Source organism: Mercenaria mercenaria, chromosome 11, assembly GCF_021730395.1.
Source record: "Mercenaria mercenaria strain notata chromosome 11, MADL_Memer_1, whole genome shotgun sequence".
Classification (NCBI taxonomy): Eukaryota; Metazoa; Mollusca; class Bivalvia; order Venerida; family Veneridae; genus Mercenaria; species Mercenaria mercenaria.
The window spans coordinates 45,875,218-45,893,910 of NC_069371.1; the positions used below are offsets into that span (position 1 = coordinate 45,875,218).

At 33.3% G+C, this 18,693-nt stretch overlaps 2 protein-coding genes across 2 annotated transcripts; both read right to left on the reverse strand.

Annotated features, from left to right (window-relative positions):
• Nucleotides 1–4,089: 4,089 nt before the first annotated feature.
• On the reverse strand, nt 4,090–5,888 carry LOC123530671 (collagen alpha-2(VIII) chain-like). The gene is made up of 2 exons (XM_045311406.2): nt 5,524–5,888; nt 4,090–5,030 (listed from the first exon to the last, which is right to left on the reverse strand). The coding sequence occupies exons 1-2, from the start codon at nt 5,834–5,836 to the stop codon at nt 4,615–4,617; spliced, it is 729 nt and encodes a 242-aa protein (XP_045167341.1). The 5' UTR covers nt 5,837–5,888; the 3' UTR covers nt 4,090–4,614.
• Nucleotides 5,889–11,232: 5,344 nt separating this feature from the next.
• LOC123530720 (collagen alpha-2(VIII) chain-like) lies at nt 11,233–12,349 on the reverse strand. The gene is made up of 2 exons (XM_053518076.1): nt 12,211–12,349; nt 11,233–11,648 (listed from the first exon to the last, which is right to left on the reverse strand). Exons 1-2 carry the CDS (start codon nt 12,347–12,349, stop codon nt 11,233–11,235), a joined length of 555 nt encoding a protein of 184 aa, XP_053374051.1.
• Nucleotides 12,350–18,693: the final 6,344 nt, after the last annotated feature.

The window sequence follows — 18,693 nt, forward strand, 5'->3', positions numbered from 1 at the left end:
TTTTAACCACACAACGCATCATTAAATGAGTGATGAAGAAAACTATTTATGGATCAGGGAAGAAGTTGATATTAGTCCTCCATGGCCTAGTGACTAAGTTTGGTGGTTTTGAATGACTTGCCCCTAATCTCTGTGTGTTCGATCCATTGTTGGTTATCATATGAGGAAGGCAACTAGCAGAATTACCGAATGTGTGATGTGATAGCAAGGTTTCTAAGTGCACATGGCGTATTCCTTCACCATTAAAACATGAAAAGCAACATATGACCTTAAGTGTCGCTTAAGACTCAACAAAACAAACAAATACATTAAATGAGAAATGTTCTTTCATGGATTTAAACAGTTATTTACCAGAAACATCCATGCAACGCTACAAATTTGTTGTTGTTAATGAGACGATAATTTCAGTACTTTCATGTCATTAATTATACAAAATTATACGCAATGTTTACACTCATATCACGAAACACTAACAGAAAGTGTTCGTCAACATTAATGTCTGTTTCAGTATCATTTTTGCATCAAAGATAATTCCCATCACTTACTCAAGTCAGGTCTAATATGATAACTAATATAGGATCTTCGGTTGACATAAACTGGACTTTTATTAAAACGACCAGGCGTTCAAGTATAAATCTGCAAGAACTTTACTAAAACAGGTCTTATATGATTACTGATATAGGATATTCGGATGATTAAAACTTGCAATAGATCGACTTGGTGTTCAAGTTTAAATTTACAAGATAATAATTATAGTCTAGTCCAGAGTTCAATAAATGTGAGAGATACAGACATTTTGTTAGTATTTGGTCCCATATACTTTTTTAGGGTAGTTTGAGTATGCTGAATTCAAAAATATATGTTGGTCATCTGACAAATGACTTTTTTATAGGTCAAATTGGAGAAAAACAAAATGGCCGCCAAATTAAGATATTTCTAATATAAGTTTGTAATAGTATCCCAATTATCCAAATGTATATAGGTTTCTTTATCAAAGTAATGTGTAACATAGTAACAGATTAAATAAACAACACCTTTTTCAAAGATAAATACCTTTTATCTGAATGTGTGCTCTGTTAAGAGAAAAAAAAACAAACATTTAAAAGCACCCGAACTTGATTATTTCGCCAAAAAGATGATTATTTAACAATTCACATTGGTTATTGTTGCAAAGCTATTGTTGAATACCGTACACTAATTTTATATTTTGAATCAGTTTACAGGACAGAAGCTAAATCCATAAACTGTTTATGATATGATTATTTCAAAATAATATAGATTGAATTACTTGAACCTTAAGGTATGCTTTCACAGTCCTATTTCATATGTTAATTTACTCCGTCGAGTTCATACAGCTGGTAATGCTTTTATCGCATTTACATTATATCTGTGCATAAGAGCCCAGTCTTTTTACATATACATCTGAGGGTCCTACATCCAGAAGTACACTTGCAAGCAATGAACTAAATACAAGCTTTAGGACTGGGATAACGGGTAATTAGAACTGGCTTAAGTGTGTCATCAGTATTTTGGCCAAACATTTTGCAAATAAAATAGTCACAGTTTTCATTACTTCATCAGTCCGTTGCCCATATCCAAGACCTCCATCAGTTTTGCCTGGTTGTATAAACTTTAAATACTGATTTTAGAGATTCCACAGAAATATGATGTTGTGTCACAGCCAGTGAGTGCATAAAAGGCAAGTAAATTTCTACGCAACTCTTCAGTTTTTGATGATTTATCTAACACTGTGTTGAATTGAATGTATTTTCGTTATTTTTCCCTGTTCCAGCCATCATCTATACTGTTGCATTTATTTTCTGCAAGTGGCATAGTAAGAGTAACCTCTGGCAGAAACAACAACAGTGCTACAATTTGATTGTTTACTGTAGTGAACAGCATGAAGAATGATTTTTGTGTCAGCTTCCTGGTGTTTAGCCTTTAATTCATCCAAATTAAGTTCACTGACATTGCTTTCAAGTTTCTTCTTCCTGAAAGCCACCGCCAGTTGTTTTTTTCAGCTAAAGATGTGTCTATTCTTAATATGTCTCTGTAGCCCAATGTATATCATGCACTATGAAATAAGTTAACTAAATGTTTTAACCTAGTCATCTGGTGCAATGTACTTGCAAGACCAATGTGTTTAAGAGTTCATTTTCATCACCACTCACTCCATAAACAATATCTTATGCTACACTTATTACTTTTGCTTATCTATCACAATCAGGATCTTAATGATCAAATTCTTCATCTAGAAGCTCTTGGCCACAGAAACATGAACAGTCTCTCCGGCACACAGTTTATTGCATCATTTTAACTCACACTCAGTCCAGAACGTCCTTCCAGAGAGAACAAGTCAGCCCTTAATTTAAGTGTTACGTGTACCAATGACAAGAAGTCGTCACTGGATTTATATTTCGGTATTGTCAGCCGTTCATCACTGTTGTCAGTAGTATCATAATGGGCTTCACTAAGCACTGACACAGCCAAGAAGTGGATTCCTTTCATCAGAAGATCTATGTAGTGGAGTTACAAACTGAAACTAGTTTGGGAAATTCTCAGTTTACGTTGTAGGGCTTATTTGAATGATGATCTTCTAGAATTAGTTGAAGAAGTCTCTTCAGTAAGTATGCGGTATTGATGGCTGGGGTTAGTTTAAAAAAATCTTTTAATGCAGTAGATACTCTGCGTTAAGTGATAGTACGCTCAACCTTTCCTTGGGCTATAATAATAAATAATTTCTATAAAAAAATCTATAAAAATATCATTTGTAAGCATTGAAAACCAAGACGACTACAGCCATATATGTTACGTAACATAATATTATATGTATATAGTTCAAATATAAATTTCCGATATAAAAGAAATAAATTATTTATTTAACCTGCCAAATATACTTAACATCATTTTTGCCTAAGAAATGCTAAAACAAGATTGTATGTAAGGAATTATTTAAACAATCAGTTAGACAATAAAAATATCACACAATTTAAACGTAGCCCGCGAGTGTCGCGTGCATGCCTGCGCATGTATATTTCCTGATTTTGTTTTAATTGAATACAGTTTATTGCGAAAAAGTATTTTATTTACTTATATGACAAAACATCGTGCTTTTTTTAAAAGAATAACTGAACAAGACGGCATAGTTTGAATCAACCTCCGCGCAAGAATATTATCAAACAATCATCCTTGCCTCCAAACAAATCATGTCGTTAAAAAGCTTACATAGCTTATGTTAACTTGTTGAAATCTTTCCCATAACAAAAAAAAAATTGATTTGATTTGATTTGATTTGACGTGAAGTTGGTAAAACCACGTGATAGTAATGATGGCGACACGCTTGACAACGATTGTTTAATCAAACGTTTGCTCGTATAATCTAATTTAGTTTTACTGTATTATTCTTTTTAGTTTTTACAAATATTACTAGCAAAATACATAATATCTAACTACTAAGATATCAACTGCGTACAACAAAATCCAACAAAAATAAATAACGCCGCTAAAATGTGTGGTAGTGTCTACTGTACTGGAAAGTGGAATTCATACTGTACTTGAGTTTGTGTTTGAACTGTATATCCTTATGACGACTGTGACATTTCTATAAAACCTAGCAAAACATACGACGTCGTATGTTTTTCAAAACACAGAAAATGACTTTTAACGACCTTCAGCTTTTCCCGGAAGTACTGAAAACGAAAGTCACATTTTCATTGGTCGCCATGCCGGATTCACGCGCAGCGGTCACCCTGTCTAAAATTATGCGCATGAACTTATGTGTGCTTATGAGATGTCTTTTGTTAGCCCTTTCTTATAATTATCTGGGATTGAGCGCATCATATCAACTTTGTATCTTTGATGTAATAATTGCACGAGAAGAAAATAAAAATCCCGCTGGGTCCATAACTGAACAGGGTATACCGAGATTTTTATTTTTTTTATTTTTACGGCCGTTTTGGATGTTGTCTACAGTTCCAGCATTTGCCTAAGGTGTCTGATATTTCTGTATTTTAGGTCGGTTGACTTAGACATTTCAGCCATATTTTCAAAATGACTTTTGATTCTAAGGAAGCATGAAAGGGCCGTAAGTCCCCAACATGGATTTTTACGTTACCATTGCGGAAATGATACTAGAATTGCGGATCATTTTGATGAAACTGGCAATAAGATATTAGGCTGAAGTGTCTTAGTTTATTTTCTATTCCTATGAAAATGCAAGTTTTTATATATAACGTACCATGACTGGCAATTTTGTTCTCTTTTATGTTGATTCGGCGGTCAATAACGGAAATGTTAAACATTGTTACAGCGAGTGAGTCTCAATTCACCGTCAAAATAATTCGTTTTTATATGTAAAACTTGCAATTTAATAGTTAATTAAACCTAAATCTTTCTCTTATATACACTAGTTCTTTTTTCTAAGAAAAAATATCAGTAATAATGATTGTGCATCATAATATAAACTTTATAAAGATACATTTACGATGCAGAAAAACAATGTTCTACAGCTCAATTTTTCAGTTATTTTCCCGACAATTTGTGAAATAACAGATACTTAGTCCGTATTTGTAATAATTATCAATTAGTGTAATTGAGTCAATGTCATAGCAAACGCTAATTGTTGTTTAACAAAACTCCACTAAACATATTCCACTCATTACTTGTTTCTCGCAAGGCATGATGACTTGTAGAGGGAACTTTTATGTACACTTCGTCATCTTTTCGAAGGTAAACAATAGCAGTGGCACTGTTGCAAAATCGCTCTGCAGAGTCATTTAGAAGTGTGTTAGTTACGGCCGTAGATCCGACATATATCGCATAATAAATATATTTGCTGCCGACGGCTAAGCAAAGTTGAACATTGAACAAATAAGTTCCAGAGACAGGAGCCGTGAATATCCCAGTTTTGTTGTTGTAAGAATGCGTTGAATCGTGCAGTGTGTCTGTGAAAACGATCTTGTCGCCAGACTTTGGATTGGTTGTAGATGGATTCCGTGATTGGAATGCAATAGCCGGGGTAGAAACTAAATCTGAAAAAAGAGAAGAAAAATCAAACATGTATGATAAACATGTAGAATTACATTTATATTTACTGTTGTTTTTCTCTTGCGAACAAAAACGAGTAATTTATATTATCTGCTAGACATTCATATCACACGTCGAGTTTCGCATGATTTTTAAATTCAGAAAAACTTATAGCACGATAAAATGTGACACATAGAAAATACAATATATTGTCAATTATTTCATTCATGAAATTAACAATGGTTTTCTTTCTCAAAATTATTTACAAATTTGCAACAACCATATGTTGTCCAGCAAGACAACATTGGAGTACCTGACTACTTTTTCAGTGAAATTCAATATATTGAGTTACGACCCTTTGTACGTCATATAAAATAACCCGCCATATCAAGAGTTGTGTGTTCAACGAATAACATATGACACAGAGTTAGCATAAATGTGTGCCTTTCAAAAGATAAAGTCGGTGAACTTTGAATAAAGGCAAAGAAAATAACTTACCTTTTAAGATTCTAAAATCTTCAGATCGGTTTTCTAAGTCTAGTCTGTTTTGTTCTTTTATGCCATTGAACTCAGTTGAGAGTTTTTCTTTGAAGTTTTCCAGTTCGTTTAACATATCCAAAGTACGCTTCTGTGTGTTCTCCATTTCCGACTTAAGCCTTTCCATTTGGAATTCCAAACGAATAGTTTTCTTTAAAGTTTGTTCTTCATAGTGAAATTTGGAGCAATGTGGCTCTCCAAAAACCTTACCTTGTAGCAGAACGATAAAAAAGATAAACGTTCTGTTACTATGGACAGCCTTATAATATTGCATATTTATATTTATCTAAATGTTCCAAGTTTCTGTTAATGTTATTATATCTGAAGCTGATACAATAGCCCTCCCTTTAGTGCTGTCTTTGTTTTATACTGAACTATTTTGAGTAACATTCAATTAATGCTAATCTATCAGTAATTAAAACATAATTATGCAGTGCTTATTATTATCAAAAACTGACCGCTTGGTTATTGTTCTAATTGTCTAAATAATTATCGAATCTGATATGTTAATAGTTATTATGCGAGGTCATATGTTTACGCCCATTGCCGTATGATCATTGTACAAACAGCTTTTGCATTTTAATTGATAACGAAAATTACTTACAAGTATGCAATTACAATCGTAACACGGTAATTAGTAACTTGTACTCCGACCTAACGTTTTCAGCGCAAAGTAAGTTTTGATAAAAGAATTTCGGTCTACAGTTTTTCCAGCCTTTCCTTTATAAATACATGTACTTTTTATGGTGCAAAAACAGATATTCTAAAATGCTTACTTCTGTTTAAACACGCTTTGAATCGAAATAATGTGTAACAAAAACGTGTTTTACTAAAATTAATACACTCAAAATCAGTTATACGTCGCCAGAATAATTCATTAGAAACGAAATAATGTATAACAAAATCGTGTTTTACTTAAATTAATACTCTTAAAATCAGTTTAATGTCGCCAGAATAATTGAATGAAATTATTCCGCGGACGGATAACCATTTTTCTCGTATATAAATGACGTGTACAAATAACGATAAAACACGATTTTTCTTTCATACATGATTTCTTAAATAACTGATACGACCGGACAATTCTTAAAAAAAAACCAAAAAAAAAATAAAAATAAAAAGAACTTCAACATACCAAGAAAAGTTGTAAACCTCTTGACATCGCGAGAATTCGAATTATACTGCCAACATGTTGAATTATCTGATTAAATATTGAATAAATAATTATATTTAAATTCGAACAGTATTTAGTCCGATAATTCAATAAAAAATTTCCTTATATACAGAATACAAATTTATAACAAAAAAGTATTTTAAAGAAATGACATTAAATGTACTTGTTCCGGCATGCAAAACATTTGGAATGTGTTGGTTACCAGCAATTACTTATCCCGAAAGGGATAACCGCAGGAAATCCATCGAGTATCACCTAACACTTAAACGTTAAGGACAATCGCATGATATATCAGACAGCATTCATCAGCCTTCTCTAGGAAGAATAGGAGGATATGTGAGGCAGCACTTATCAGCTTTCTCTAAAGGAAGAATAGGAGGATATGTCATGTAGCACTTATTAGCTTTCCCTAAAGGAAGAATCGGAGGATATGTGATATTAGCTTTCCCGAAAGTTTGAATTGCTGGATATGTCTAGCAACAGTTGTCAGCTTTCTCGAAAGATGGAATCGCAGGATATGTCATGTAGCACTTATCAGCTTTTGCGAAAGGGTCAGTCGGATATGTCAGGCAGCACTTACCTGAGAATCACAGGTTATGTCAGCCATCACTGATCAGCTTTCTCGAAATGGTGAATTGCTGAATATATACGGCAAGAGTTGTCAGCTTTCTCAAATAGGAGAATCGCAAAATATATCATGAAGTATTAAGCAGCTTCCCTGAAAGGGAGAATCACAGGTTAAGTCAGGCAGCACGTATCAGCTTTCCCGAAAGAGTTAATTGCAGGATATATTAGGCAGCACTTACCAGCTTTCTCGAAAGGGAATTGTAAATAACATTATCTCTGTTTCTATGTGAGAGTATAAATGTATGGAGGCTTTGCCTATAAACTGAACATCTATAAAAAACGGAAAAGAACATTTTGAAAAAAAAGAAGAAGATTTTAGCCATTTATTTCGCTCCGAAATTCGAGACTTCTATGAGACTGAATGTTTTTATAGCATAACACACATTTATGGAAGTATTGCTTATAGACTGAATATCTACAAAAACGAAAAAGAACATTTTTGAAAAAAATAATGGATTATTAGCTATTTTGTTCACGCTAAAATTCATGAATTTTCAAAATTAATGAAATTGTAATGAAAAAAAAAGGCTATTTTTGTATTGGGGCATGTTTCGTTAATACTTATCAAGGATAAAATCAAATGTAGGTTATTAAATACACCGAAAATATCCCAATTGAATACACAAGTAGTTTTAAATTGTTAGCTGCCATCTTGGCAATCTTGGATATTCTCGGACAGCACCAGGATGTGACACCACCACCTTCGATTTCCCTGCTCCTTAAATGTTTGTGTAATCATTTTTAGAGAAATTTTCTCTGGACCTCTCGTACACACAGACACTCCTTTAGGGACTGGAGCAGATTTGAAATATTGATATATGTTTATATACTATCACTTTCGAAGTTGAATCACAAATTCCTGAGCATGCCTGCATATTATTGTTTACATATCGAGTCTTTTGTGACAAATTACATACTTAAGGGATTTAATCGCCTGTGATAGCTTTTTGTTAGATTTTCCAATATCCGATATCTTTGCGCAACTGAGTGAAGATTAAGATATATTTTATCGTCGGTAATTGGTCTAAACACTCTGGTGGTGGTTTTGTCTCTGGCCGTTTTAAGGCAGTCCCTCTGTGTTTTTGTTTTATGTGTACCTATACATTATCGCAACATCCATACAAACACTAAACACCAGTGGGGCAAATGGAGTTTTCATTCTCCATTAAAACTGGAAAGTCACCATATGACCTTAAGTGTCGCTTAAGATCCAACGAAACAAACAAACGAACAAACAGGTTAAAATGAGATAGGTTCTTACATAGAAATAACAAATAATTGCGGGAAGCGTTCATGCCACGCTACATGTGCAGTATGTTGTTAATGATATGATAATTGTAGTACTTTTTCGTCATTTAGCAAATATATAATGTCTGTACTCATATCATGCGAACATTATCATGCTCACCATTCAGGAAGTGTTCATCAAAATTTGCAAAATAGTAAAACCAGAAACTACCAGTCGCCCAACAAGCTTAAATTGAAAATGTTGCAGGCTCGGTTTGATTGAGCCTGTTCATGAACGGTAGTGGAAATACATTCTACTGTCCACGCCCTCTAGCCCCGGGTTCAGAAGAACTCAACATTTGCACATGTTTCAAGTACTATAAAATAATTTAGAGACATTCGCAGATGTGTACATGGAGCCTTCAAGACAACACAACAATGTTATAATGATATTAATTATGTGATTTCATGTTTGTATTGTTATTTGTAGGAGGGTTGTCGTATTGGCCCAAGGCCGAAGGCCGATGATCAATACGACGACTCGAGGACAAATAACAAGGCCAATATGAATTGAATTGATTAATGACAAGATTATTATTCAGCTTTCAAATACTGGCATGAACACCATTAGAACATTTTTATTTAGTTTACGGCAGTTATACAAATTATGATCAGATTATTTCAGCATTATAAACCCTGATTTTTGAAAGCATATCATTTCAGTCAGTAAAACAGACAGGTTTGCCAGTAAGTACCTGTGATTAATTTTTAGAGAAATTGTGATACTTTAATATAATTAGCAATAATGCCATTAATGGGAACTTACCGTATTTATTTTCTCTGTGTTGCGAGTCATTTCTTTTGATTTGATTTTGAGCCGTGATAGAAACTGTTTTAAATGTCATTTCTTTGCAGGCTGCAGGTAACGAGAGACAAAATTGTTTACATATGTCTTGATCAATATAATACAACCGACCAAGAACATATTATTTACCTCCATGACTCTTTTTATTCTTATTTGAAACTGTTTGCAGTTACAGTAGACATCGTAATTTCATGTGTGTACATGTAATCCGATTATGCACCCTTTTCCTAGCATGTAAATCGCTATCGTAATTGCACAATTAATTGAAACTATCAAAATGTATGTTTAAGATAAGTGTCATCATTTACATTAATCTGAGTTTCGCTTGATCTTGATTTTTGCCAAAGTTTCTATATTTTGGAAGCAAAAACTTCAGACATTCTGTCAGCAACTTGTTTTACAAAACTGTAGATCTACTACCGAGGCAGCCTAAAGTATTGTTATCATCAACAAAGATTAACATCGACAGCATACGTCCGCTCAGAGTCACATATGGTTAATTTACATAAATCTGTTAAATGATTTTTGTAAGAAATGTGGAAACTGTTGTAACTGTTAATTTTTGATGTAAAATAAAATGGCGTCATTTAAATATCTAACGGAAGTAACTTCTCCGTTTTGGCCCTTTTGTTAGAACCTATCAAAATGCTTGAATCCATTATTGGCTCTGTTTTTTTCTGTATTAGCCATGATTTTCTCAAATCGGCTCAAATTTGGTTTAGCTTGATCTGTTTCATATGGCGTGTATAATTTATCAAATTTTATATCTAATATTTCATTGTTAAATATTATTGAAATGTTATTAATCAGGCGATTTCATATTGGCCTTGTTATTAGCCGTAGACCGAGGGCAAATACAATTGCTCGAGGACAAATTACTAGGCCATTACGAAATCACTTGGTTAATGACGATTTTATTCTTCAACTTTCGAATATTGGCGGTAACACCATAAGAACTCTTTGAGTTACCTTTTGGCAGTTATGCATTCCAGATCGAAAATTTTTTTTAGACTTATTTTCGAAAGCATCATCATTTTAGCCAGTAAAACATAACGGATTGTATGTGGGTACGTCGAATAATTTTTAGAGAAATTATGTTGCCTCGACATAATTTAGCAATAGCTGAAACTTACCGTATTTATTTTCTCTAGTGACCGAGTATCTTATCATTTTAGCTGAGATAGAAACTGCTTTAAATGTCATTTCTTTGTAGGCTGCAGGTGACGAGGCACAAAATTGTACACATATGTGTTGATAAAGATGATACAACTAACCAAGCACATATTATACACCCCCTTGCCTCGTTTTATTCTTATCTTAAATTGTTTGCAGTTTACAACTGACATTCGTGTTCGCAACCAATTATTCATCAACTAATAATGGCAATATTTTATTTTTTATTTCTGTTGATTCAACGGTCAATAACGGAAATGTTCCTCGTATTATTTTTTGGCGGGAGTCTATTTTTAGATGATGCATATTCATTTCATTAATCTCGATTCTTTACTATGATATGTTCAACTGAGGAGTTACATGATTTAAACTTTATTATTGTGTCTTGTTGTTCTGTTATTTTACGTATACCATAAGTGTTCCTTCCCTTGAGAAGGAACAATAATTGTGCATCATATATAAAGACACATTTGCAATGTAGAAAACAATGTTCTATAACTCATATTTCCAATATTTTCCCGGCAAACCATGAAACAAGAGACCAGTCGTTATTTTTATCTATTAATTATTGCTATTCAGTCAATGTATTTGTAGTTATTCAGCGCTATTTGCTGTTTAACAAAACTCCACTAAACATGTTCCACTCAAAACCAGCCTCTCGCAATGCATTACCATTTGTGTCGGGCACTTTTATGTATACATTGTCATCTTTTCGTAGGTGCACAATAGCAGTGGCACTGCTGCAAAATCGCTCTGAAGAGTCGTATAGAAGTGTGCCAGTTACGGCCGTAGACTCGACATATATCGCATAATAAATATATCTCGTACCGGTGGCTAAGCAAAGTTGAACATTGAACAGATAGGTTCCAGCGACAGGAGTTGTGAATATCCCAGTTTTGTTGTCGTAAGAATGCGTTGAATCGTGCAGTGTGTCTGTAAAAACAATCTTGTCGCCAGACGGTGGATTTGTTGTAGATGGATTCCGTGATTGGAATGCAACAGCTGGGATAGAAACCGAATCTGCATAAAAAAGAAACAACTGGAACAAAAGAAAACTCAAACATGTATGATAAACATGTAGAACAACATTAAACTAACTGTTGTTTTTCTCACATACATTTGTTTAGTTTAAAATTAAAGATAAAATGTAAGGGTAGATTTTCTGGAAAACGAATAATTTATAATATATTCTGAAGTAAGCTGCTAGACATTTTGTGACACATCGTGTTTCCTATGATTTTTAAATTAAAACAGTGCATATAGCACGTGAAATTTGATACATAGATAAAACAGTATATTGCCAAGTATTTCATTCATGAAATTGACAATCTTTTTCTTATCAAAATAATTTACAAAATTTACAACTACCATATATTGTCTAGCAAACCAACATTGGAGTACCTGACTATTTCTTCAGTAAAAATTATTATTTTGAGTTACGACACAAATCTAAGTATGTCTAATAAAATAACCCAACTACCACAGTGTATAAATACAACATAACTGTGAAAAAATAAACATAAATATGTACATTGCGAAATTTAAACTCAGCGAACCTTGAATTAAAAAGACCAAATATTACCTACATTTAAATCCAGTCTATTTTGTTCTTTTATGCCATTAAACTCATTTGAGAGTTTTTCTTTGAAGTTTTCCAGTTCGTTTAACACATCCAAAGTACGCTTCTGCGTGTTCTCCATTTCCGACTTAAATCTTTCCATTTGGAACTCCAAACGAATAATTTTCTCTAAAGTTTGTTCTTCATAGTGAAATCTGGAACAATGTGGTTCTCCAAAAACCTTGCCTTGAAGCAGAACGATATTCAAGATAAACAGTCTGTAACTATGGACAGTCTTATAATATTTCATACTTATATTTGTCTAAATGTTCCTAGTTTCTGTTAATGTTATTATATCTGAAGTTGATACAATAGCCCTCCCTTTAGTGCTGTCTTTGTTTTACACTGAACTATATTGTTTAATATTCAGTTAATGCTAATCTATAAGTAATTTAAACATAATTACAAAGTGCATATAATTATCAAAAGACTGACCTCTTGGTAATTGTTTTAATTTTCTCTTAATCATCTTGCCAGATATGGAAATAGTTATCATGCTAGGTCATATGTTTACGCCCATTGTCGCATAAGTATTGTACAAACAGCTTTTAGATCTTATTAAGATAAAATAATAATAATAAATAACGATAATTACTTACAAGTATACGTGTAATTGTAACAAGGTAAATTCCGACCTTACTTCTTTTACAACGTAAAGTGATTTTTTATTGATATAAATGAGTGATTTCGGTCCACAGGTTTTCCAGACCTTCCTTTATATATACATGTACCTTTATGGTGGAAAACGCATAATAACCGATAACATACCAAATAGAATTTAAAAACCTACTAACAACGCGAGAAAGCGCTTAATACTGCGAAATTATCAAATTATCATTTTAAATAAATATCTTTAATTTCTGACAGTATTTAGTCCGATCGTTCAACAGAGATTTTCTATATATATAAAATGCAAGTTTGTAATCAAAAAAATATTTCAAATCAAATGACATTAAGGGGACGCATACTTTGAAATTAGAAAAAAGTGGGTGGGGTATTATAAAATTTACCTGCAAAAAAGTACAAGGTTTTCGTAAATGAAATGAATACTGTTTCAACTGTTATAAGTACACAAAGGATTGCTCACTAAAATAAAAATGAGAAAAACTGAAATAAGAAAGTTATTGTTGAATTACATAAGACTTCTTGTGTACATTCAAAGTCAACAATTAAGACTTTTTGGTGCGAAAATAATAGTGCTTCACTTTGTCCAAACATTTATCAATGTCCTACAGATTCTAATTTAAAGAAAGAATGTGAAATAAGTTCACTGTCTTGCTTTTCATTTCGCATATGTGAGCTAAAACTCATTATTTAGTTTGTTTACAAAGTATTGCATAAGAAAAGATACGGTGGTCAAGGAATGCCACATTCTAAAACTATACGAGTATATTCCCCTTAATACATTAAACATTTATCGTTACAGAAGTCTAGTGGCTTACAATAAAGGCCTAGAAATGTTGCCATTATTAATTTTTAACTTGGTATTCATGAACTACAATGCACTTAAATATCAAAACACATTCAACAAACTTTTGAAAATGTATTGTCTTAAAAATCCCTAAAATAAGGTATGAAATTTGGTTGAGAGGTCCAATCAATGTGTATGTGTGGAAAAGCAACATTCTAATCTTGTTCACAAAAGTTACTAATACACAGCTGGAATGTCAATGATCAAAACTGGACGAATATACAGTTATCCTCACTTTAATGTCATTTATAATTTGTCCTTGAATTCTCCACCATACTTTTCATAACTCTGTTTGCACGAGTTGCACGAGAATGCTGTCATTCACGTAAAAAACGGGGTCAAATAAGTTGTAAATGCAATATCATCTAAACGTAATTAATGGATTATGCAGTTCAAGATAAACTTTATCTCATAACGTAACGAACATGTATAATGTTGTAACAACTTTACTTACACTGATTTAAGTAGCAGTCGGTTTATAAGTGACTTTATTGATTCATTTTGTGTTTTGTTATTGCTGTCAAAAGTATAACGGAAGTGCCTCACAACTGAAGCGGAAACCAGTTTGATGCGCAAAGTAGTCCACTGTAAGTAATATTTTTTGACAAATGTCCACAGAAATTAATAATTTTCTCATATTAAAGACGAATATCTGAATAGGATTCATTATTTGATAAGAAATTATAATCATCGACATGTTTTTTTAAAAATCGTACACGTGCTGACACCTAAGTTGTCTCCCGTTGTTTATTAGAGTTACCTTTCGTCAGGCGCAGTAATACATTTGCAGTGAATCGCCGAGAAGTCGTGGGAAAATTAAAAACCATGTAAACAAAGTAAAATTAACCACCTTTTCAAGATGAATTTCAAGTGATCGACATTATGCATTTAACCCGCCTGACCTGTGTAGCATCTTAGATATCTTTTCTAAGGTATTCATTGTGTAGAATGTCATGTTATGCCCTTGCAATGCTAATCCACCTGACTTTTTTGTTTACATTTTTTATCAATGAGAAATATGGCGTCCATCCCGAGATTAACAGACGTGGCGTTAAATTTTTACATGTTTAAGCAAACCTGGTGTGTTAGAAAGAAAATCTCATCCCTTCAACATTATTTGGAACACTGTTATTGTAAAAAACCTGTATTTTACTTATACAAAAGCTTAATATTTTGTGTTGAATGTACTTTCACAAAGACCTCTGTTTTCCTATTACATTCATAGTACCACATCCTTATCCACAAAATACTGAATATTACAGGTGTCCATCAGTATTATATCAGTTTAGGAATATGTTTTTTATTTTCCCACCATCGATTTCTTGAATATGCACCCCTTCCGCATTGCTGTATGAACTGTGAATGTAGCAATATGCGTCCCCTTAAATGTACGTGTTCTGGTATGCAAAACACATTTATTGGTTACCAGCAGTTAGTTATCCTGACAGGGATACACACGGGATATATATCGGGTATCAGCTATTAACTATCCTGTCAAGGAGAAAAGCACGATATATCGGACAGCATTTATAAACTTTCTCCAAAAGCAGACTCTTAGGATATGTCAGGTAGCATTTATTAGCTTTCCCGAAATGGTCAGTCGCAGGATATGTTAGACAGCGCTTATCAGCTTTCTCGAAAGGGAGAATCGCAACATATATTAAGTAACATTCCCGAAAGGAAGAATCATAGGTTATGTCAGGTACCACTTATCAGCTTTCTCGAAACGTGTAATAGTGCGATATGTCGTGTAACCTTTATCAACTTTCTCCGAAAGGAGAATCGCTGGGTATGTCAGGCATCACTTATCGGCTTTCTCGAAAGGGAGAATCGCTGGATATGTCAGGCATCACTTATCAGCGTTCTCCAAAGGTAGAATCGCTGGATATGTCAAGCAACACTTATCTGCTTTTTCGAAAGGGATAGTCATAAGTTATGTCACGCAACAGTTGTCAGTTTTCTCGAAGGGGAGAATTGAAGTATGTCAGGCATCACTTATCATTCAGGTTTATCGGAAAAAAGAATCGCAGTATATGCCAGGCGTCACTTATCAGCTTTTGCGAAAGGGAGAGTCGCAGGATATTTAAGGAATCACTTATAAGCTTTCTCTAAAGAAGGAATCGCTGGATGTGTCAGGACTACAACGCATTTTTCATCTATTACGAAGGAGAGAATCGAATACTCTCATACAATCACATACAATTAATGGTTAGATAGGGATTTGTTGAGGGTTTGGTCATATAAAAATCTTTCAATAATTTTTGAAAAAAATATTTATGATTAAAATTTTGTAAACCATATTATTTTTTTCTCAAACTCCTTTAGCTGTTCCACATTCTAAGCCGGGCGTTTAAATTATATTTTCATTCAAAGTACATAAAAAATTCAAACAGAAAACATAGAAACATCATTAAATTATGTATATGCAAGTGACAGTTACAATAAGAAAGGTTTTCTTATAACAAAGCTGATGTCTCAGTGAAACTAATCTCTTAGGATTATTCCTTACAAACCTTTAATACAATGTAGCATCATTTTATCGTTGTCATTTGATCAGAAAGATCTCCATAGTCTTATCAAAACGATGAAATATGCAAATATTTATTGAAATTGTAAGTTAACAATAACTTAACTATTAATAACTGTTACAATGCTCTGAATTCTTTCTTAATGGTAATCAGAAGCTTAAAAGCAATATAGGCTACCCAAACAACATGTATGTGTACAATTAAAAATGGCTGCACCAAAACAATGCGATAGTGTGACAGCACGATCAACCATTTCGCACACTGTATCCGAATGATGCTTTATGTAGATTCTGAAGATGTATGCATTATACGTTTTACGCATTAGCCTTATCAAAATTATCCCTAATCGGCCATTTTCACCTCGAAATATTTATTGCAGAGGAAATATGCTTCATTTGCAATATTCATCAGTGCTTTTACGGACGCTGCTAAATGATTACTTGCAGGCTAAGATCGTTATGTTTGAAAAAATTAATTTATCTCTCGTAGTTTATAATTAGTCCAAAATATATCATTCCTACAGCTTTCGTTGAAGTTAATACAAAATCAATTTAAAAGTGTAACATTTTTCGAAATTCTGGTTATCTTATTGTAGATTTGGTAGTGATGGTGGGGATGAAATGTACTGTCACGTTCCTTAATGTTTGTAGCATGGGCGTAATTAAGAGTTATGATTCATGCACAGTTAACTGGTTAAAACTCTAATTTGTCTAAACTGTCTGTTCTAAGGCGTTATGCCTATATTTTTGTATTGGCTTCGTTGTTTAAGTGGTTTGATTTGTTTATGTATTTTAGTATACGTATTCATTATGTACGGACTTTATGTACATATCCATTACGTACATGTTCACACATGCGTTGCAGTAGAGTTTAATAATATGAGCCGCTGCATGCGACTTTGGGCCTTCAGATGAAATTTTGACATTTTGAGTTTATACTGAATATGTATAATACAGTCTTTACTTAGATTAATAGTCTTTGCTTCGTGAACGTTGACCCGTAATTAACAAATATACAGCGATTTTCGTTGCTACCTGTTTCTGAAATCTGAAAATATTTGACGTTGTTTTGACGTTCTGCTGAGAGCCGCCTGTAATGAACGTTGATCTATGTCCTTATATGATAAATTATGAAAAACATTGTAAACTTGTATACCATAACCATATTTGATATCAGAAAAATAATTTAATTAAATGTTTGATATACATGTATCTTCTAAATTCAATAGTTTGCAAACTAATTTGCGATACCTTTGGACACTCCACCAGGCCATCCTTAAAATATACTGCTTCTGACCAAACATTTCAAGGTGGTAAAAATATACAATCTCCCTTCTTTGGAACATCGTAAACGTAAACATATATCAAGAAATTCCGATAATTTCAAGCACCTTAGAGCTAGTTACGGTGTCATTCATGTATGATCTGAAGCGCGCGTTTTTATTTGGTTGTAAACATTTTAAGTTTATTACAGTTCCACTGATTGCAGTTCAACACATTTTCTAAATTTAAAATCTAAAGCATTTCTGTTGCAAGAAAACATACATGTTACACCAATATGTAATATAAGGTCAAGGTACTCGTGACCGTTACCGAAGGATCGGCACGAAAGGCGCGTGCAGTTTTCCCGCCAAAAAAATCGTACTTTAGGTTCCAGCCCAAACTCTGACAGGGCGTTTCCTTCTCAAATAGATACATGTTTTATCAAACTCCAGCAGAGTGTTACTTCCCCATATTAGCAGATTCTTGTTTGACAATATTCCTGCATGGAGGTAGGTGTTTTAAAAGGCGTTGCCAAGCGTATCGCAAGTTTTCGATCACATGTTTTTGCTATGTCCGAATGCACGGAGGTTGTTCCAGCAAGGACTGTCCACAATTCGTATATTTGTACGGATGGAAGCCTAGTTCATACAAGACGGTCTGAGCGGCTTTGGTAGCTTATACTTCTAGTTGATATACAACAAAAGCGTTTCATTTGGACAAGTTAACGTCTCACTTTGACATGATATCATAGTTTATTAACATAAGACATAGTTTTGACAGATTAACACCACATTTTGAGAAGATAGCATTACTAGTTAACATAATAAGACACTGTTTCAAGAAGTTAACACCGCACACAGATATGATAACATGAAATATCCCGACATAAGACAGTTCCGGCGTTCTTTTATCATGCCTGACAGGAGGTGTTCAAAAACAGTTATATCTGATTCAGTAACAGTTTTACAAGAAAGATAATCCTCACCTCTTACGCAAAGTAACTTAAATAAGGTCTTATACGAGGACTGATATAAGATCTCCCGATGATATAAGCTTGTCATAGAACGACCAAGCGTTTAAGTATGAATCTGTAAGATAATACAATAATGTTTATGTACATTTATCTCTGGAATGCTTTAAAGGTACATCCCTCGAAAATAAAATTTTATTTTTCACTTTCTGAACA

Bases quoted from the DNA above. Each gene is read 5' to 3' on its own strand.
- LOC123530671 (XM_045311406.2), bottom strand. From the start codon at position 5,836: ATGCAATATTATAAGGCTGTCCATAGTAACAGAACGTTTATCTTTTTT. The intron at 5,031-5,523 runs GTAAGTTATTTT...CTCTTTTTTCAG, and splicing joins AGATTTTAGAATCTTAAAAG to ATTTAGTTTCTACCCCGGCT.
- LOC123530720 (XM_053518076.1), bottom strand. From the start codon at position 12,349: ATGGAAAGATTTAAGTCGGAAATGGAGAACACGCAGAAGCGTACTTTG. The intron at 11,649-12,210 runs GTAATATTTGGT...TTTTTTATGCAG, and splicing joins TAGACTGGATTTAAATGTAG to ATTCGGTTTCTATCCCAGCT.